This window comes from Ornithodoros turicata, chromosome 2 (assembly GCF_037126465.1).
Source record: "Ornithodoros turicata isolate Travis chromosome 2, ASM3712646v1, whole genome shotgun sequence".
Lineage (NCBI taxonomy): Eukaryota > Metazoa > Arthropoda > Arachnida > Ixodida > Argasidae > Ornithodoros > Ornithodoros turicata.
Window position 1 is genome coordinate 5561210 of NC_088202.1, and position 23120 is coordinate 5584329.

General features: G+C 46.0%; 1 protein-coding gene across 1 annotated transcript in view; it reads left to right on the forward strand.

The window, feature by feature from the left end:
• Nucleotides 1–23120, forward strand: part of LOC135383031 (phospholipid scramblase 2-like) — an 82719-nt gene that overhangs the window by 9283 nt on the left and 50316 nt on the right. The window contains exon 4 of the mRNA XM_064612664.1: nt 1997–2145. Within this exon, the coding sequence (XP_064468734.1) occupies nt 1997–2145 (149 nt within the window). The remainder of the gene's footprint in view (nt 1–1996; nt 2146–23120) is intronic.

The following is a 23120-nucleotide window of genomic DNA, read 5'->3' on the forward strand; positions in this document are numbered from 1 at the left end:
GCTTCGATTTCGGTTTTTGCTGGGATTCCTTCGTCGGTTGGGTGTGCATTGTGTTTGTGAGATGTTATACTGTTTTCTTCAGACTAACTGCAGCTTTGAGGTTCAAGGCCAGTGAACCTGGAAAATCCTGTGCAACGGCTCGGCCTCATCTTCGGGTAATACGTTAGATGCCTCTGCCGGCATACTAACGAACTTGAGGTGCGAGTTATAACGGTGGCCCGGAAACCCAAACATCACATGAGGCACAGCACGCGGGGAGGTTTGCTGTGGCACGGGGCACTCTTGAAGGACGGCCCGTGCTGGGACGTTGAGCAGGTCGGACGGACCTTGGGAGTAGCCGGCAATAAAACAAAGTTGTGCAAGGCTCCCTTGCTCTCATATTCACTAGTTATTTCGCAGGCTCTATAACCCACACTTTTACTGACACTATAGCGAAATGTAGACCGAGTGTGTGTGTCACTGTGCTGTACGTGCAGAAAAATTCTATGGTTACATCCAGTTCTCGAGGCCACGCCAGTAAAGATGGGTCACTATTTATTCAGATATGATTGATTGCATTAGCAGTTGTGGCAAAGATAATCCGACCTGCGCACTTTACAATACTGTTCAGGCCTCAGGACGTTTCTCAACAGCGCATCGTCCAGCGAAAACACACGGGCGAAGTTCTTTTGAAAATGTACCTTCTGTCTGTGCCTGTTTATGTAGTTCGCGCAGTAGACACAGTCTTTACTGAACCTCATGTTCATGGCGAAGAGACAAACGGCAAAGCAACGGCGAGTGGAAACGGTGCCAAAACACAACTGTTATCAATGGAATTAATGCTGGCAACAGGCAGAGGAACCACTCGCTCTCGCAAGTCGCAATGACTAATTTGGGTTTTGTATCTGAAGCCGGATACAGCTGCAGTGCGGGTGGCGCTAATCTTGTTACGCTCCTGGTCATTCATTAGTAGCTGCGGCGACTTCTGCCACGCCAAAGTACTTGCCGACGGACACAGAATTTTTTGTCAGACTAGTTTGGTAGACTAACGGGTGGCTGTCTCAAGAAAAACGAGAATATCTACCAGTGAACATCTCGCAGCGCTTTCATGGTCGTTACACGCACAACAGTGCGACACAGAAACTTTGGTGCGCTCTAGCTTTTACTGTGCAAGGAAAATACGTTCGTTTTTTTGTGCACTCAAATATCACATACGGAAAAAAGTGGCTACTAAGTTTGAAAAAAAATCGAAGTTTTTTTTTTATATGGGCGCTCAAAAACCACATTTTTTAAATGTCACGTGTGGCAGACTCCTCCATGCTGACTACAACCTGGCGTACACATCTAAATTTGATACCAAATTATGTAGCTCAGTCTCTGCTACATGGCGATACGTTGTTCGTTTCACAGGCATGAACACAAGTGCCACAATAGGCGCAAGAATGCGAGCGATTTTTGTCATCGCCGCCGACTTTGCGTATTTTAGCTGCAAACTAACAAAACTCCCGCCGGAACTAAACCCACGCACTAGAAGCCAGCAGAGGTGCCAGTGCGAGCAAAAAAATTCGAAGCCGTGAACGTGTTCGTTGGAACGACGCTGCATGCCAAAATCGCTGTGGCTGAAAGTACGTTTGACCTGCCATATTCTTCCGGATTTTTTTTTTTTTTTCTGAGGAACTGCAGAAACTAGAGCAAAGATACTTGCTGTCCCATTCCCTATCTGAGTCAGGCTACAATATATACATTTTTTAAAATAAAAATCACTAATGATGTCAGAACCACCTAGTCTCAGTTGAGATGGACTCACCCCCATCTACTCAACACATATTTATAAGGTGATATGCAGCGTGCTAATATAGCCCGTGTGGTCGTACTCAGCACCACATTGATAAAAACTCTTATTTCAGTCGGTGATTACATCAAAATAGAAGCCATGTCAAATCTGAGCTAAAATTTGACAGTGTTGCCTAAAGCTTTCTGTCAGGTGAGCGTTTCTGCATTGTACGGTCTTTTCCAGCAAGCGGCTGTTGCACTCGGTACTGGGTCCCAGACAACCGGTGCTTTCAAATGTTCGTGGTTGACACCCAGGGTAGGGTTGTGATCAGGCTCGTCCGACCACTGCGATGTCAGAGTACCCTCATAGGCTGCTGCTGCTGTCTCTTGCAGGTTTGTATCCACTTCTGTGTCTAATTCGTTTTCTCGCGACTAACATTCTCTATAGTTAGCCATGTAAGTGTTGTGTGGCTTCACACGATTTTTTTGCGGGAAATGTTTAGGCCATTGGCTATTTCGTCACAAGGAATCAGATCACCGATGTAGAAAGTACGTCACCTTGGGAGATCTACATGTTTTCTCGGCGATGGAAATTAGCTCGCGTGCCATCTCACTTAATCCAGATGTCATCATGGTGTCATCTGAGTCATGGTGTTTTTAAGCACTCGAAATGAAATTCATACCTCATTATTGAATTTATCGACTGGTCAGCTATTGATGAGAATCCGCACACAGATGGACTCACAAACTGCAGATAATCGATGTTAGAAACTTTGCACGGCTTCGCGATAAGTGTCAGTCATAAATCACCAGTCACCAGTCATAAATCCTGACGAGCCCTAGTTTTATTGACAATGATACTGACCGATAAGAGGTGAAACGCTCCTGGGGTCCATGTAAATCGCCGTTGATTAATTGATAGAGAGTGACCCGTTCTTTTTTTTTTTTTCTGGTGACTGATTACGAGCTATCGACTCATGAGGATTGATAATTAGCCACAAAAGATAACATCTGACATGGTTATAGGTGGTGTAGGTGTCATAATAGGGACGTGCCGACTGTCGAGGGCTCACTGGTCACGGCTTTTAACAAAAGACAAACGAACAAAAATAACTTTATAGCAGTTGTTGACCTGGTGACATATAACCTGGCCTGAACATAATGGTCCACTTTGTGAGCACAACTGATAAAAGCTGGCAGATTGATAATTTCACTTGGTGACAATGAAATCATCTATAAGGTATTACGCTGTCATTGGCAGGAAACCTACCAGGAAAACCTGTTCCCCAATAAGCATCAACCGATAACGGATAGGCGACTAACATGAACTGAATAATGGAGATAACTGCCGGTGTCTCGCAATGAGCTACTGATAAGCTGCAGTGATAATTGCTTTGTTAATAATAGTGTCTTTTACCAACGAGATGGTAGGAGGCTCAAGCAAACAGCTGCTATGAAAGCAGCTTGAGACACGTGCTAACCGGAACGTCTTAGTACAGTTTGGTTACTGTACTAAAACAGACAGATCAGACTATGGGACCTTGTTTATTATTTGCTTATCAGTCCACCGTACCTTATGATGCCCTACCGCTCACTCAATTATCCACTCATATTGTCGGTCGTTATCTGTCAATTATGTAGGGATGACCAAGAAGTTCTCATCGTTATCGCGAACCTTCAATCCTTATCACTCCTAGATACTGAAATGAGTAGATTGATAAGAGCCCGACAAGTGGGGGGGTTCGAGGGAGTTCGAGTCTCTTCATGATCTGTCTCATGTAGATATACTCCAGAAAAACGGCTTATCAGGGTGAGATACTTCGCATGGATCTATCAGAGATAATTCATGATGAGAGTTAGTTTACCGACAACGATAGTAATACGTGCTAATGGGTGAAATGCTGAGGCTCATGGGGTTCGCTGCTGACTGATAGCGACACACCCGTTGATATTGGTTGCCGATAAGACGGTATCAAGTGATAAGATTTATATTTCTCGATCCACAGAGGGGAGCTGTTCTGGCATAAGACTGGTTATTGTATAAGGCAATTGTGGATTGTTGCAAGATTGTTGGTATCATTGATGAAACGATGGGAACACATCGACTGATGGTTGGTAGTCAAGGGCTAACTGATACAGTTTAAGATGAGCTGAGGATGAGAGTGATTGATAAGGTATGGTGTGACTGATAATGTCACTAACTCATAAGGAAATCATAAACAAGGTATATTATTCTGCCTACCAGCAAACAATCGAACCTCTGTATGCAATAAGGGGATAAGTGGAATTATACCCTTTTTAGTACTATTGTTGCAATGATATCGACATACAAGTATCTACCTGTCAAAGAAAATTTAGCACCATACTGCAATTCATTGACTCGGTCTAGGAGGATAAGAAACGGGAAATGCAGGCGTGTCAATGGGATGTACAGCCAGATGAGGCCTGTTTCCTACACATGCGCACAAACGGCGTAGCTTAAATTTTACCATGATGCAGAAATCAACTTCGACTTCCACTCGAAAAACATGTTCTTCCTACCTTTCGTGACCGTGTCAGCAACGCTACTGAGCGTTGTAATCAGAAAAATGTGTGCACTATACTGTAAGTCATATTCTTCTGGTCATACAGAACATTATTTTCAAGTAATGGCAAAAGGACAAGGGTGCAGGCCAGCTGGTACATAGTGAAAAAACGGAACCCGAGAAAGGAACAGAGGAGGGACGACAGGACACGTTCTCTTTTTCGTTATTTTCAAGATTGTGCTCGTTTAGCAGCACGGTAATCACCATCTAGCCTGCTCCAAGGTAACTTCACAAAGGTCACTGCACAAAGGTAACTCCGCCTGAACTGGCGTCACCATGAAAGTCCGACTCGTGAAACCTGTTTTTTCCTGCACGAAAACCGTGCGCGTGCGGTGTTGTAAAGAAAAAGTCGTGATGTCATGCTCCTGGGTTTTGTTCAATTTCTGCGAAGTCACACACCCAGAAACGATGCTAATGGTACATGCATGAAAAGTAGACACTGCACATATATATTGTAGAGCGGAAGAGCGCAGGTAGGCGTGACCGTAGGAATAGGTTTATTCAGACAGCCGCGCGGGAGTGGCGCGAGTCATCGTCGTCATCTGACGTGTCGTTATCTTCACTACATTGCCCCCCCTCGGAAGACGGAAGCCCGGTGATGTCGTACGGCTGTAACTTGAGCACCCATCGGCCAAGGCGTCCACAGGGGTCTTTAAGGTTGGCCCAGACTTGTAGATCACCGTGATGCTGACGCCCTGCCCCGCACCTCCACCAAATATGTAGAGCGGAAGAGCGCAGGTAGGCGTGACCGTAGGAATAGGTTTATTCAGACAGCCGCGCGGGAGTGGCGCGAGTCATCGTCGTCATCTGACGTGTCGTTATCTTCACTACAATATATATATATATATATATATAAAGTAAAAAAATAGCCGAAGCTCTGTAGCTGCACGTTGAGCATATGTTTACAATTTGATCGTGCACTCCCAGCCAAGGACAGCTGTTTCGCTCTACTTGGAGCTCGTCAGCCTAGCGTAGGGAAGTGACACGATCTTGGGTCGGCACAACAGTGCGTCTCGGCGAGACGTCAATGTTCCACGGTGATGACGCCACCTGTGGAGGCCGCAGTGCAAGCCAGCAAGTACATATAAAAAGTAAAAAAATAGCCGAAGCTCTGTAGCTGCACGTTGAGCATATGTTTACAATTTGATCGTGCACTCCCAGCCAAGGACAGCTGTTTCGCTCTACTTGGAGCTCGTCAGCCTAGCGTAGGGAAGTGACACGATCTTGGGTCGGCACAACAGTGCGTCTCGGCGAGACGTCAATGTTCCACGGTGATGACGCCACCTGTGGAGGCCGCAGTGCAAGCCAGCAAGTACATATAAAAAGTAAAAAAATAGCCGAAGCTCTGTAGCTGCACGTTGAGCATATGTTTACAATTTGATCGTGCACTCCCAGCCAAGGACAGCTGTTTCGCTCTACTTGGAGCTCGTCAGCTTAGCGTAGGGAAGTGACACGATCTTGGGTCGGCACAACAGTGCGTCTCGGCGAGACGTCAATGTTCCACGGTGATGACGCCACCTGTGGAGGCCGCAGTGCAAGCCAGCAAGTACACATAAAAAGTAAAAAAATAGCCGAAGCTCTGTAGCTGCACGTTGAGCATATGTTTACAATTTGATCGTGCACTCCCAGCCAAGGACAGCTGTTTCGCTCTACTTGGAGCTCGTCAGCCTAGCGTAGGGAAGTGACACGATCTTGGGTCGGCACAACAGTGCGTCTCGGCGAGACGTCAATGTTCCACGGTGATGACGCCACCTGTGGAGGCCGCAGTGCAAGCCAGCAAGTACATATAAAAAGTAAAAAAATAGCCGAAGCTCTGTAGCTGCACGTTGAGCATATGTTTACAATTTGATCGTGCACTCCCAGCCAAGGACAGCTGTTTCGCTCTACTTGGAGCTCGTCAGCCTAGCGTAGGGAAGTGACACGATCTTGGGTCGGCACAACAGTGCGTCTCGGCGAGACGTCAATGTTCCACGGTGATGACGCCACCTGTGGAGGCCGCAGTGCAAGCCAGCAAGTACATATAAAAAGTAAAAAAATAGCCGAAGCTCTGTAGCTGCACGTTGAGCATATGTTTACAATTTGATCGTGCACTCCCAGCCAAGGACAGCTGTTTCACTCTACTTGGAGCTCGTCATCTTAGCGTAGGGAAGTGACACGATCTTGGGTCGGCACAACAGTGCGTCTCGGCGAGACGTCAATGTTCCACGGTGATGACGCCACCTGTGGAGGCCGCAGTGCAAGCCAGCAAGTACATATAAAAAGTAAAAAAATATCCGAAGCTCTGTAGCTGCACGTTGAGCATATGTTTACAATTTGATCGTGCACTCCCAGCCAAGGACAGCTGTTTCGCTCTACTTGGAGCTCGTCAGCCTAGCGTAGGGAAGTGACACGATCTTGGGTCGGCACAACAGTGCGTCTCAGCGAGACGTCAATGTTCCACGGTGATGACGCCACCTGTGGAGGCCGCAGTGCAAGCCAGCAAGTACATATAAAAAGTAAAAAAATAGCCGAAGCTCTGTAGCTGCACGTTGAGCATATGTTTACAATTTGATCGTGCACTCCCAGCAAAGGACAGCTGTTTCGCTCTACTTGGAGCTCGGCAGCCGTGCTCGTCAACGTGCAGCTACAGAGCTTCGGCTATTTTTTTACTTTTTATATGTACTTGCTGGCTTGCACTGCGGCCTCCACAGGTGGCGTCATCACCGTGGAACATTGACGTCTCGCCGAGACGCACTGTTGTGCCGACCCAAGATCGTGTCACTTCCCTACGCTAGGCTGACGAGCTCCAAGTAGAGCGAAACAGCTGTCCTTGGCTGGGAGTGCACGATCAAATTGTAAACATATGCTCAACGTGCAGCTACAGAGCTTCGGCTATTTTTTTACTTTTTATATGTACTTGCTGGCTTGCACTGCGGCCTCCACAGGTGGCGTCATCACCGTGGAACATTGACGTCTCGCCGAGACGCACTGTTGTGCCGACCCAAGATCGTGTCACTTCCCTACGCTAGGCTGACGAGCTCCAAGTAGAGCGAAACAGCTGTCCTTGGCTGGGAGTGCACGATCAAATTGTAAACATTATATATATATATATATATATATATATAAGAGGGGGGAAAGCCATTAAAAAAAAAGTAAATGATGCTAGACGTGTTTGAAATTCAAACTTACAGATAAAAATGGCTTCTATGGCTGCACGTAGAGAAACAGATACTCATTGAACGATGCGACAGCACCAGAGGACACGTGTTTCGCCGTGTTTGCGCCTCGTCGGCCCTGGGTAGCTGCGCATCGTTCGGGATTGGCAAACCAGGGGTCACTCAGCCAGCGATATACACCTGGGAGGGTGACTGAGCACTCCTCAATGCCACAGTGCAAGCCAGTGAATTATAAAGAGGGGGAAAGCCATTAAAAAAATAAGTAAATGATGCTAGACGTGTTTGAAATTCAAACTTACAGATAAAAATGGCTTCTATGGCTGCACGTAGAGAAACAGATACTCATTGAACGATGCGACAGCACCAGAGGACACGTGTTTTGCCGTGTTTGCGGCTCGTCGGCCCTGGGTAGCTGCGCATCGTTCGGGATTGGCAAACCAGGGGTCACTCAGCGAGCGATATACACCTGGGAGGGTAACTGAGCACTCCTCAATGCCACAGTGCAAGCCAGTGAATTATAAAGAGGGGGGAAAGCCATTAAAAAAACTAGTAAATGACACTTTTGAAAGTTTGACACAAGTTCGAAATTCGAAATTAAAGATCAAGACGGCTTCTATGGCTGCACGCAGAGAAACAGATACTCATAGAACGATGCGACAGCGCCAGAGGACACTAGTGTCCCTCTTAATCTTTAATTTTGAATTTCAAACACGTCTAGAGTCATTTACTTGTTTCTTTAAGGCTTTTTTTTCCTCATTATAATTGAGTGGCTCGCACTGAGGGAGTACTCAGTCACCCTCCCAGGTGTATATCGCTCGCTGAGCGAACCCAGGTTTGCCAATTCCGAACGATGCGCAGCCACTCAGGGCTGCTGAGTCGCAAACACGGCGAAACACGTGACCTCTTGTGCTGTCGCATCGGTCCATGAGTATCTGTTTCTCTCTTTGCAGCCATAGAAGCCGTCTTAATCTTTAATTTTGAATTTCATACACGTCTAGTGTCATTTACTTGTTTCTTTAATGGCTTTCTTCCCCTCATTATATATATATATATATATATATATATATATATATATATCGCTGTATATATATCGCTATCGGTGTATATCGCTCGCTGAGTGACCCCTGGTTTGCCAATCCCGAACGATGCGCAGCTACCCAGGGCCGACGAGCCGCAAACACGGCGAAACACGTGTCCTCTGGTGCTGTCGCATCGTCCAATGAGTATCTATATATATATATATATAGAGAGAGAGAGAGATATTAGAAGCTTAGGAGGGCGGTTGACCACGAGAATGAAATAAGCAGGAAAAATCAGAAGACGACAAAGAGCTTACAGGAAAACACAAAGGGGAGTTTATTAACACATATAGGGATAGGGGACGACGTTTCGACAGTCAGCGCTGCCTTCGACGGGACTGGGGTTTGGTGGACTGGGGTTTGGACCAGCATTGGACAGCTGTTTCGGCCTTATTGGGCCTTCATCAGCAATGCGTAGGTGGGCGACGCTTATAAACATATGTTCAACGTGCAGCCAAAGAGCGTATACTATTTTTCTTCATTTAATACTTTACTGGCTTCGCACTGGGCTTTCAGAGGGGAGTCACTCACCCTGACGGGAGGACATCACGTTCCACGCGACCTTCCGACGCCAGTCGCTCAAGCGTCGCCCACCTACGCATTGCTGATGAAGGCCCAATAAGGCCGAAACAGCTGTCCAATGCTGGTGTGGCGGCGTTTGGGACTTATAAACATATGTTCAACGTGCAGCCAAAGAGCGTATACTATTTTTCTTCATTTAATACTTTACTGGCTTCGCACTGGGCTTTCAGAGGTGAGTCACTCACCCTGACGGGAGGACATCACGTTCCACGTGACCTTCCGACGCCACTCGCTCATGCGTCGCCCACCTACGCATTGCTGATCAAGGTCCAATAAGGCCGAAACAGCTGTCCAATGCTGGTGTGGCGACGTTTGGGACTTATAAACATATGTTCAACGTGCAGCCAAAGAGCGTATACTATTTTTCTTCATTTATATATATATGCTGATGATTCAGGGAGTACGGATGGACACGTAAGTATATAAGAACAGAAAAGGCAAAGAAGGGATTCAGAAGCCTTGAGGGAGAGTTTTAAAAATATTTTAAACTCTCCCTCAAGGCTTCTGAATCCCTTCTTTACCTTTTCTATATATAAGCAGGAAAAATCAGAAGACGACAAAGAGCTTACAGGAAAACACAAAGGGGAGTTTATTAACACATATAGGGATAGGGGACGACGTTTCGGCAGTCAGCGCTGCCTTCGACGGGACTGGGGTTTGGTGACAAGAACAATCTTTATATATGGGAGAGCGTTATGTACAAGGGAAAGAGAGCAGTGCATGCGCTTTTGTCATGACTAACACCGGTTGGTGACTAAGTGAAAGGGGAATGGCCAGGTCTGTGCAGCAGGACCTTGAGGAAATACCAGTGAGCCTGAAAAAGAGACCAAAGAGCGTATGTATTGTGCTGGATTAGGAATGCAGGTTGCGAATAGTAGAAAGGATTCCTGGATCTTCGTTTATCTGACACTGGAATTTATGAATGAGATAAGATTCGCGCTGTTCCCTGAGCCGTTGGGAAGGAAAGCCTGACTGCAGGATGAAAATAGATATATTGGTGATTGAGTGTCCTGGTTTACTGAAATGGCGCGACGCTGGCAGATTAGGTTTTTTCGCGACGTCAGATTTGTGGTTATTGAATCGCGTTCTAAATGACGTAGCTGTCTGTCCTATATATTGGGCGTTGCATTCATTGCATTGAAGAAGATAGACAACATTGGAAGAATTACAGTTAAAGTCGCCATTAATGTTGACCCGATAATTAGAATTGGTACTTTCTGCAGAGTTAGCGGCTTGCATTGATTTACAAATTTGGCATCTACTTGCATTACAAGGGTGACAGCCAATGTTATTTTCTGGAAGTTTGTTAATTTTGGCATTTACTAGTCTGTCTTGGATGTTCCGCGCCCGGCGATAACTTACGCGTGGTGGCTGTGAGAATATTTCCTTCATCCGATCAGATTGTGAAAGAATTGTGTAGTGGCGGTTGAGTATCCGGCTAATATTAGTAACGCTGCCATTGAATGTGACAGTGAGATTTACTGCAGAATTTCCATTGGTTCAAGGAGATCTTTGGAGCAATTGTTGGCGATCTGTGGATCTTGCCCTGGCTATAGCGTCTTTCACAAGTTTGTCCGGGTATTCACGATCAATGAAGGTTTGTTCTAGTCGTTGGAGATGGTTGACTAGTTCGGCATCGTTAGTGCATATTCTGCGGTAGCGCAATGCCTGACTATAAGGTATGGCTAACTTAGTATGTCTTGGATGGCAACTGCGGAACGATAAGTACTGCTGAGCATCTGTAGGCTTCCGGTATAAGTTGGTTGAGATACTGCCGTTTTGTAACTTGACTTCCACACCCAAGAAGGTAACAGTGGAGGCGGAGTAGTGGGAGGTAAATTGAATGTTAGGGTGAATTTGGTTGAACCGGTTGATGAACGTGAGAAGGTCGCTTTCAGAATGAGGCCATATGATAAAAATATCATCTCAAAATCTCTTGTATACAAGTGGTTTCAATACGGAACATTCGAGAAATGTTTCCTCCTGGGATGCCATGAAGATATTTGCATAGTTTGGGGCCATTCTCGTGCCCATAGCTGTCCTGTTAACTTGCAGATAATGCTTGTTATAAAATTCAAAGTTATTGGAGGTCAAAATAAGTGTTAGCAGTTCGGCGAGGACAGTCGGATCATACGGCTCGTCAGGTTGATTTTTGTATGCTGAAACGGCCGCTGCTAGACCATCTGCGTGGGGAATATTAGTGTAAAGGGACGTGACGTCTAACGTTGCCAAGAGACAGCTTGAGGGAAGGGTTACTTGCGATACAGTTTGAAGGAAATGGTTGGTGTCTTTGACGTAGGAAGGTAATTTAGGGGGTATAGATTTAAGAACGTGATCGACGAAGGACGATATATTTTCTGTAGCGGTACCGTTACTGGACACAATTGGTCTTCCGGGATTGCTTGGTTTATGTATCTTAGGGAGCATGTAAAATCTTCCTGGTTTAAGGTCTTTAGGAAGTAAGTATTCGTAGAGCGCATCGCCAATTTTCTTAGTGGCCTTTAACCGTTTTAGTGTTTTACATATATCTGCGGCAATTTCATTGGTGGGGTCGGATTCGAGAGGTTTGTAAAAGTCTCCACAATTAAGTTGACGGAGTCCTTCCGCCACATAAGCTTGCTTATCCATTACGACTATGGCACCTCCTTTATCAGCCTGTTTGATGATGATACCTTCGTTGCTTTGTAGCGCGGACAAGCTTTGCTGTTCTGCTTTCGTAAGATTGTGCCGGAATTTCCGATTGGTTGAGTTTGCATAAGTACTGAGAATATCTTTTTGAACAGCTTTGATATACATATCAAGACTTTTATCTCGGTTCGGGTTGGGAGTAAAATCGGATTTTACGCCGGAAGGATTTAGATTTGATTGCGGTTTGTCGTAGAAGTATTCCGTAAGGCGTAGTCGCCGCGCAAAGTTGTCAAGATCCAGATGTAGGTGATATTCATCGATTTTACTGTTATTGGGACAAAACGATAATCCCTTCTCTAGAAGAGAGATTTCCGCGGGTGTAAGGTCACGAGAAGAAAGGTTCACTACGCTACATTTGGTTAGTGTGGGGATGTCGGGGGCAAAGTTGCTGTCTAACGGGGTATCTGGACGTTGTTGTGAAGTATTGCTACGGGCTTCGGGATTAGGGGGTGCCGAATCTGTGGAAGTATTATGAGTTGGAGGGCACTCGATTTTATCTCTAAATAATTTATTTTGCTTTCTGAGCTTCAGGTGGATGTTTTTCTTTTGGAGGAATTTGTCTAACTCTGATCTATGAGAATGTGACAACGGGGTAGTGCTGTTAATGGCGTCGGCGTCTTCGGATAGAGACTTGATAGTATCTTGGCAGTGAGAAATTAGAATTTTAGTTAGGTCTAAAGATGGCTTTGTTAAGAATGGACAGCCATTGCACATTGCGTTCATGGTTCAGGGGGAAGGTTGATGTTTTGTGGATTTCTAGTCCACGCGGAACCCTGTCGTTTTCATGATAAGTAGCCAAAGTATCACGATGGGAGGTGTAGCGTGCAACTTTATCCGCGATTTTTCTGAGTTTAAAGAACGCCTCAGTGCTACTGCTGACAATTTGTGGGGAGTGAATTGGTACTGACTCACCGGCTAGCCAATCCTGCTGCCTGGATCGTGACGATTTCTCGGCACGTGTGCTTTTGTGTCGAAGCTGCAGCCTCCTGGAGTGCCGGCCATATGGGGTCCGGCGTTCCAGTACTTGCTGTACGTGTGGGTAGCCGACGGAGCAGCCGGGGTACCAGGGACTGCAGTCGGTGGGCGATCTGGGCGACTCCTTCGAAACTGGGGTGGAGGCCGTCAGCTGCAAGGACTCTGGTGGGGGGCTGTCGGTGGAAACCATGGTCCAGGAAATACAGGTCACGGGCACTTCGGCACAGGGTCATCAGTCGTTGGTTGAACGCAAACGCCCGGGGATTGCACTGGAATTCGCGTCGCCTGTCAAGATAAGGACGACGGCGGTTGTAGGATCTGGGTAAGATGAGCGTACATACCACAAGTTCGATGTTTCCCCGAGAGCGAATGTGGTCGATGAGCTGCACATAGCGACGGATGGCCATGTCGGGATCGGTGTCCGGCATGTCATTCGTCCCACAGTGCAACACCACGACACGAACACTTGCGGGCAGCTGGTCCACCTCTTCTTCGAAGTCTGCAATTCGGCCTTCGCTCTTGGACACGAACATTGTCGGGGCAGTACGGGATCTGGGATCGAAGTGGAAACGGAGATATTTAGTTTGTGAGTCACCAAGTACAGCTATCACAGGAGCATAAAAAGGATACTTCCTGATGGGCATCTTCGGTCCTCCTCTGTCGGTGGTCATCGTAGAAATAGATTAGAAGCTTAGGAGGGCGGTTGACCACGAGAATGAAATAAGCAGAAAAAATCAGAAGACGACAAAGAGCTTACAGGAAAACACAAAGGGGAGTTTATTAACACATATAGGGATAGGGGACGACGTTTCCGCAGTCAGCGCTGCCTTCGACGGGACTGGGGTTTGGTGACAAGAACAAGCTTTATATATGGGAGAGGGTTATGTACAAGGGAAAGAGAGCAGTGCATGCGCTTTTGTCATGACTAACACAGGTTGGTGACTAAGTGAAAGGGGAATGGCCGGGTCTGTGCAGCAGGACCTTGAGGAAATACCAGTGAGCCTGAAAAAGAGACAAAAGAGCGTATGTATTGTGCTGGATTAGGAATGCAGGTTGCGAATAGTAGAAAGGATTCCTGGATCTTCGTTTATCTGACACTGGAATTTATGAATGAGATAAGATTCGCGCTGTTCCCTGAGCCGTTGGGAAAGGAAAGCCTGACTGCAGGATGAAAATAGATATATTGGTGATTGAGTGTCCTGGTTTACTGAAATGGCGCGACACTGGCAGATTAGGTTTCTTCGCGACGTCAGATTTGTGGTTATTGAATCGCGTTCTAAATGACGTAGCTGTCTGTCCGATATATTGGGCGTTGCATTCATTGCATTGAAGAAGATAGACAACATTGGAAGAATTACAGTTAAAGTCGCCATTAATGTTGACCCGATAATTAGAATTGGTACTTTCTGCAGAGTTAGCGGCTTGCATTGATTTACAAATTTAGCATCTACTTGCATTACAAGGATGGCAGCCAATGTTATTTTCTGGAAGTTTGTTAATTTTGGCATTTACTAGTCTGTCTTGGGTGTTCCGCGCCCGGCGATAACTTACGCGCGGTGGCTGTGAGAATATTTCCTTCATCCGATCAGATTGTGAAAGAATTGTGTAGTGGCGGTTGAGTATCCGGCTAATGTTAGTAACGCTGCCATTGAATGTGACAGTGAGATTTACTGCAGAATTTCCATTGGTTCGAGGAGATCTTTGGAGCAATTGTTGGCGATCTGTGGATCTTGCCCTGGCTATAGCGTCTTTCACAAGTTTGTCCGGGTATTCACGATCAATGAAGGTTTGTTCTAGTCGTTGGAGAAGGTTGTCTAGTTCGGCATCGTTAGTGCATATTCTGCGGTAGCGTAATGCCTGACTATAAGGTATGGCTAACTTAGTATGTGTTGGATGGCAACTGCGGAACGATAAGTACTGCTGAGCATCTGTAGGCTTCCGGTATAGGTTGGTTGAGATACTGCCGTTTTGTAACTTGACTTCCACATCCAAGAAGGTAACAGTGGAGGCGGAGTAGTGGGAGGTAAATTGAATGTTAGGGTGAATTTGGTTGAACCGGTTGATGAACGTGAGAAGGTCGCTTTCAAAATGAGGCCATATGATAAAAATATCATCTCAAAATCTCTTGTATACAAGTGGTTTCAATACGGAACATTCGAGAAATGTTTCCTCCAGGGATGCCATGAAGATATTTGCATAGTTGGGGGCCATTCTCGTGCCCATAGCTGTCCCGTTAACTTGCAGATAATGCTTGTTATCAAATTCAAAGTTATTGGAGGTCAAAATAAGTGTTAGCAGTTCGGCGAGGACAGTCGGATCATACGGCTGGTCAGGTTGATTTTTGTATGCTGAAAAGGGCCGCTGCTATACCATCTGCGTGGGGAATATTAGTGTAAAGGGACGTGACGTCTAACGTTGCCAAGAGACAGCTTGAGGGAACGGTTACTTGCGATACACTTTGAAGGAAATGGTTGGTGTCTTTGACGTAGGAAGGTAATTTAGGGGGGATAGATTTAAGAACGTGATCGACGAAGGACGATATATTTTCTGTAGCGGTACCGTTACTGGACACAATTGGTCTTCCGGGATTGCTTGGTTTATGTATCTGAGGGAGCATGTAAAATCGTCCTGGTTTAGGGTCTTTAGGAAGTAAGTATTCGTAGAGCGCATCGCCAATTTTCTTAGTGGCCTTTAACCGTTTTAGTGTTTTACATATATCTGCGGCAATTTCATTGGTGGGGTCGGATTCGAGAGATTTGTAAAAGTCTCCACAATTAAGTTGACGGAGTCCTTCCGTCACATACCCAGATCCTACAACCGCCGTCGTCCTTATCTTGACAGGCGACGCGAATTCCAGTGCAATGCCCGGGCGTTTGCGTTCAACCAACGACTGATGACCCTGTGCCGAAGTACCCGTGACCTGTATTTCCTGGACCATGGTTTCCACCGACAGCCCCCCACCAGAGTCCTTGCAGCTGACGGCCTCCACCCCAGTTTCGAAGGAGTCGCCCAGATCGCCCACCGACTGCAGTCCCTGGTACCCCGGCTGCTCCGTCGGCTACCCACACGTACAGCAAGTACTGGAACGCCGGACCCCATATGGCCGGCACTCCAGGAGGCTGCAGCTTCGACACAAAAGCACACGTGCCGAGAAATCGTCACGATCCAGGCAGCAGGATTGGCTAGCCGGTGAGTCAGTACCAATTCACTCCCCACAAATTGTCAGCAGTAGCACTGAGGCGTTCTTTAAACTCAGAAAAATCGCGGATAAAGTTGCACGCTACACCTCCCATCGTGATACTTTGGCTACTTATCATGAAAACGACAGGATTCCGCGTGGACTAGAAATCCACAAAACATCAACTTTCCCCCTGAACCATGAACGCAATGTGCAATGGCTGTCCATTCTTAACAAAGCCATCTTTAGACCTAACTAAAATTCTAATTTCTCACTGCCAAGATACTATCAAGTCTCTATCCGAAGACGCCGACGCCATTAACAGCACTACCCCGTTGTCACATTCTCATAGATCAGAGTTAGACAAATTCCTCCAAAAGAAAAACATCCACCTGAAGCTCAGAAAGCAAAATAAATTATTTAGAGATAAAATCGAGTGCCCTCCAACTCATAATACTTCCACAGATTCGGCACCCCCTAATCCCGAAGCCCGTAGCAATACTTCACAACAACGTCCAGATACCCCGTTAGACAGCAACTTTGCCCCCGACATCCCCACACTAACCAAATGTAGCGTAGTGAACCTTTCTTCTCGTGACCTTACACCCGCGGAAATCTCTCTTCTGGAGAAGGGATTATCGTTTTGTCCCAATAACAGTAAAATCGATGAATATCAGCTACATCTGGATCTTGAAAACTTTGCGCGGCGACTACGCCTTACAGAATACTTCTACGACAAACCGCAATCAAATCTAAATCCTTTGGGCGTAAAATCCGATTTTACTACCAACCCGAACCGAGATAAAAGTCTTGATAGGTATATCAAAGCTGTTCAAAAAGATATTCTCAGTACTTATGCAAACTCAACCAATCGGAAATTCCGGCACAATCTTACGAAAGCAGAACAGCAAAGCTTGTCCGCGCTAGAAAGCAACGAAGGTATCATCATCAAACAGGCTGATAAAGGAGGTGCCATAGTCGTAATGGATAAGCAAGCTTATGTGGCGGAAGGACTCCGTCAACTTAATTGTGGAGACTTTTACGAACCTCTCGAATCCGACCCCACCAATGAAATTGCCGCAGATATATGTAAAACACTAAAACGGTTAAAGGCCACTAAGAAAATTGGCGATGCGCTCTACGAATACTTACTTCCTAAAGACCCTAAACCAGGACGATTTTACATGCTCCCTAAGATACATAAACCAAGCAATCCCGGAAGACCAATTGTGTCCAGTAACGGTACCGCTACTGAAAATATATCGTCCTTCGTCGATCACGTTCTTAAATCTATCCCCCCTAAATTACCTTCCTACGTCAAAGACACCAACCATTTCCTTCAAACTGTATCGCAAGTAACCGTTCCCTCAAGCTGTCTCTTGGCAACGTTAGACGTCACGTCCCTTTACACTAATATTCCCCACGCAGATGGTATAGCAGCGGCCGTTTCAGCATACGAAAATCAACCTGACCAGCCGTATGATCCGACTGTCCTCGCCGAACTGCTAACACTTATTTTGACCTCCAATAACTTTGAATTTGATAACAAGCATTATCTGCAAGTTAACGGAACAGCTATGGGCACGAGAATGGCCCCCAACTATGCAAATATCTTCATGGCATCCCTGGAGGAAACATTTCTCGAATGTTCCGTATTGAAACCACTTGTGTACAAGAGATTTTTAGATGATATTTTTATCATATGGCCTCATTCTGAAAGCGACCTTCTCACGTTCATCAACCGGTTCAACCAAATTCACCCTAACATTCAATTTACCTCCCACTACTCCGCCTCCACTGTTACCTTCTTGGATGTGGAAGTCAAGTTACAAAACGGCAGTATCTCAACCAACTTATACCGGAAGCCTACAGATGCTCAGCAGTACTTATCGTTCCGCAGTTGCCATCCAAGACATACTAAGTTAGCCATACCTTATAGTCAGGCATTGCGCTACCGCAGAATATGCACTAACGATGCCGAACTAGACAACCATCTCCAACGACTAGAACAAACCTTCATTGATCGTGAATACCCGGACAAACTTGTGAAAGACGCTATAGCCAGGGCAAGATCCACAGATCGCCAACAAGTGCTCCAAAGATCTCCTCGAACCAATGGAAACTCTGCAGTAAATCTCACTGTCACATTCAATGGCAGCGTTCCTAACATTAGCCGGATACTCAACCGCCACTACACAATTCTTTCACAATCTGATCGCATGAAGGAAATATTCTCACAGCCACCGCGCGTAAGTTATCGCCGGGCGCGGAACATCCAAGACAGACTAGTAAATGCCAAAATTAACAAACTTCCAGAAAATAACATTGGCTGCCACCCTTGTAATGCAAGTAGATGCCAAATTTGTAAATCAATGCAAGCCGCTAACTCTGCAGAAAGTACCAATTCTAATTATCGGGTCAACATTAATGGCGACTTTAACTGTAATTCTTCTAATGCTGTCTATCTTCTTCAATGCAATGAATGCAACGCCCAATATATCGGACAGACAGCGACGTCATTTAGAACGCGATTCAATAACCACAAATCTGACGTCGCGAAGAAACCTAATCTGCCAGTGTCGCGCCATTTCAGTAAACCAGGACACTCAATCACCAATATATCTATTTTCATCCTGCAGTCAGGCTTTCCTTCCCAACGGCTCAGGGAACAGCGCGAATCTTATCTCATTCATAAATTCCGGTGTCAGATAAACGAAGATCCAGGAATCCTTTCTACTATTCGCAACCTGCATTCCTAATCCAGCACAATACATACGCTCTTTTGTCTCTTTTTCAGGCTCACTGGTATTTCCTCAAGGTCCTGCTGCACAGACCCGGCCATTCCCCTTTCACTTAGTCACCAACCGGTGTTAGTCATGACAAAAGCGCATGCGCTGCTCTCTTTCCCTTGTACATAACCCTCTCCCATATATAAAGCTTGTTCTTGTCACCAAACCCCAGTCCCGTCGAAGGCAGCGCTGACTGCCGAAACGTCGTCCCCTATCCCCATATGTGTTAATAAACTCCCCTTTGTGTTTTCCTGTAAGCTCTTTGTCGTCTTCTGATTTTTCCTGCTTATATATATATATATATTCAAGTTCAAAAAAAGACCCGGAAACAGATTTTAGGGAAGTTTACAAACACTAGTTAATTACATAGGGAGACGTTAAAAAGTAAAATGGGCAAGGGGTCGACGTTTCGACAGTGGCACTGTCTTCGTCAGGACAAAAGATGCGTAGCTGGTTACACATTACTTAAATAGGTTTGGTACATGACGTCATAGTCGGTACGGGCACGCTACAGGCGTTTGTCAATGAGTCAGCTTCGGGAATATTCCAGAAGGTCAAGTCCGGGTGGTGATGTCATTCGCCGTGGGTCACTGTCTGCTTTGGGGAAAATTCCGGGCAGGATGAGCGCTGAAAAAAAAAAAGAAAAGAAAAACAGAAAGGAAACGAAAAGGAAGAATGTGTAGCTCATCTAGGCGGCCAGATTTCTTACCGTTGAAAGTGCTCCCAGATCTTCGTTAATGGTTGATTGGAATTTGTAAATGAGATAAGATTCGCGTTGTTCCCTGCACCGATCTGAGCTAAAATTTGACTGGAGAATAAAAAGTGACACATTATTTAGTGAATGACCTGGTTGCTTGAAATGGCGAGAGACCGGGAGGTTTGGCTTTTTTGTAACGTCAGATCGGTGGTTGTTGAACCTGATCCGAAATAATGTTTTAGTCTGACCAACGTATTGTGCTTGGCACATGCCGCACTGAATGGCACAAATGACGTTAGATGAATTACAGTCGAAGTCACCATTAATTTTGACGAAAAAATTGGAATTAGTACTTCTAAGTACATGGGTGCTTTGCATTAATTTGCATATTTGACACCTGCGAAAATCGCATGGGTGACAGCCGTTCCCTGGATGCGCTGCTTTGCTAACCTTAGAGCTAACAAGATTATCGTGCAGGTTGCGCGCGCGCCTGTGGGTTACCCGCGGTGGCTGAGGAAAAATTTGTCCCATGCGCTCCGATTGGAGAAGGATACTATGGTGACGGTTTAGCATATTGTAAACGCTTGGAATATTGCTGCTAAATGTTAAGATGAGGTTTACGGAACCGTTATCTACCACGCGTTTGTTGTCTTGGAACAGGGCTTTGCGATCTGCTTTGCGGGCTTTGCATAGAGCGTTGTCAACTAGGCTAGGTGGAAATTGACGACCATGAATGTTTCCCTAGGTTGAGCTAGATTTCTGTCCAAGTCATCGTCACTGGAACAGATACGCCTGCATCGAAGTGCTTGGCTGTAAGGGATGGCAAGTTTAGTATGACGCGGGTGACAACTGTTAAATGCTAGATACTGTTGAGAGTCCGTAGGTTTACGGAACAGGTTTGTGAACAAGACCCCGTTGGTTAACTTTACTTGGACATCGAGAAAGTTAACAGTTAGAGGGGAATAAGAATGCGTGAACTTGATGGCCGGATGTGCTTTGTTAACGTCGCTGATAAATGTGATTAGGTCATCTTCTGAGTGTGGCCACACCATGAAGATGTCGTCGAGGAACCGCTTGTAAAGCGTGGGCTTCTTTAGGCGCTTAGACAGAAATTCCTCCTCTAGAGCTCCTATAAAAATATTTGCACAGTTTGGTGCCATTTTTGTACCCATAGCCGTGCCATGAACTTGCAAGTAGTGCTTACCGTCAAATTCGAAGTTGTTATTTTTCAGAATAAGGTTGAGAAACGTGCATAGGTCACAAGGATTGTATGCGGTATCAGAATATTTTGAAAATGCCCTTTCAGCTGCAGCAATGCCATCTTCGTGGGGGATGTTAGTATATAGCGAGGAAACGTCTAGCGTGACTAGCAAACTGGAACAAGGAGGCTGACATTCACTTAAAACTTGAAGAAAGTGATTGGTGTCCTTAATGTAGGATGGTAGCTTAGGAGGTATATCTTTAAGAAGGTGGTCAACAAAGCTTGAAATGTTCTCGGTAGCTGTACCGTTGCATAAAACTATTGGGCACCCTGGATTTCCAGGTTTATGAATTTTAGGGAGCATATAGAACCTGCCCGCTGCGGGGTCTTTGGGGAGTAGATACTCGTATAGGGTGGAATCTATCTTTTTACTTGCTTTTAAATTTCTTAGACTGCAGATAATATGAGCCGTAATTTCCTCTGTAGGGTCAGCCTCGAGGAGTTTGTAGAACGATGCGCACGATAATTGCCGGATGCCTTCGTTAATGTAATTTTCTTTGTCAATTACTACGATTGCACCACCTTTATCAGCTTTTTTAATGACTATGTCGCTGCGGTCCCGAAGGTCAGAGAGGCTGCGCTGCTCAGCCGGCGTTAGATTTGGCTTCGATTTGCTGTTGCATGATTTATTGTAAGCGTTCATGATATCTTTTTGAACTGCACGGATGTGCATGTCCAGAGCCTTTTCACGGTTAGCCTCGGGCGTAAAGTTGGATAGCGGTTTAAATGGGTTGGAATTTGACTTATCTATTTATCTATCTTTGAAATTATCTAAGTCCAGATAAAGTTGGTATTCATCTTGCTTGTTGTTAGTGGGGCAGAATGAGAGGCCACGGCTGAGTAGTGAGATTTCCGAATCGGTAAGTTCGTGGGACGATAAATTAACGACGTTATGGGACTTATGAGGTAGCATCTCCGCAGATGAGGCTGCTGTCGTGGGACCTGTTTTTCTAGCAAGCAGATGATGATTTTGCGATGGAGTATTAGTTGTACCTGCATTACTTATATGATCACAGTCCTGAGTTGACACACTGGGTTCAAGCGTAGCTGGAGTATTAACGTTGTCCCTCACTAGCTTCCTCCGCTTAGCATTGCGAATTGCCTCTTCCCTTTCTTTTGCGTATTGTGCTAACTGGTGGTTGTCTGTTAAGACATATTTACAACCGATAGTTTTCGCCTGCTGGGATGATTGGTCTATGGCGTCTTCACAATGGGATATAAGCACTTCGATTAACGCGGCCGAAGCATTGTTGAGGATCTCGTTCCACTTATTCTGATGTGTCCAGATTTTAGGGAAAAGGTGGGTTTAAGGTTAATGGCGAGACCCTTGGGAATGTTCTCCTGATCTTTGTAGAGTTGTAAAGTGGTGCGATGGGAATTATAGCGTGCTGATTTATCGGCTAGCTTACGAAGTTTAAAGAAAGCTTGCGTACTTGGGGGAGGTTCACTTTCAGAAGGAGAAGGGGTACGCTCACCGGCGGTTAGTCAATCCAGCGTCGATGGTCTTGTATTCTGCCGTCGTCGTTCCAGGGCAGCTACCTCCTGAGGGGTAGGCCACACTGGATTCGGAACAGCAGTCACGTTTGGTCGGCGTGATGGTAGGAGCCGTCGAAGTCGGTGAAGCAGGTCCAGCAGGTGTCGGCTGATCATCCGAACTCCCTCGAAGTTTGGATGAAGGTCGTCAGCTGCAAGGACCTCGATTGGTCGTCGTCGGTGGAATCCATGGTCCAGGTAGCAGGGGTCGGTCGAGTTCCTGCAAAGCTGGACCAGTCGGCGGTTGAAGTCGAAGGTCCGCGGGTTGCACTGGAACTCCCTTCGCCTGTCAATGAAATGGCGGCGCCTGTTATGAGAGCGAGGGCGCACTAACGTACAAACCGTCATTTCAATTCCACCACGGGCCCGGATCTTGTTGAGGAGTCGCTGGTAGTGGGAGAATGCCTCCTGGGGGCTTAATCGCTGCGCGAGCGAAACGATCCGACATGAGGAATCGTTGCTTACCGAAACGAAAAATGATAACGAAGTTGCACGCATAATGAGGAACCGAGGCTGTCACAGCGGGCCTAGCGGGCCCGTGATTTGCTCCTCGTGACGCATGACGTAACTTCCTCCTTTTCGTTAAAAGTGGCGCAATCTTTGGCTTAGGCAAACTACATACCGTGATCGGTATTATACGAGAGGGTAACCCAGGTGAAAAGTTGCATGCGCCCACAGAGAACAAGAAAATGGCGGAAGGTTTATTTGCCTGGAAGATAACGGAAGCTGCGAACCGTGAACCACGCAGCCGTAACCTTCAAGATGGATTTCAGTTAGATGAAATAGATTTTAGGAAGCTATTCCGCCTGTCAAAAAGAGCAGCCCACGTACTACACTGTTAGAAAA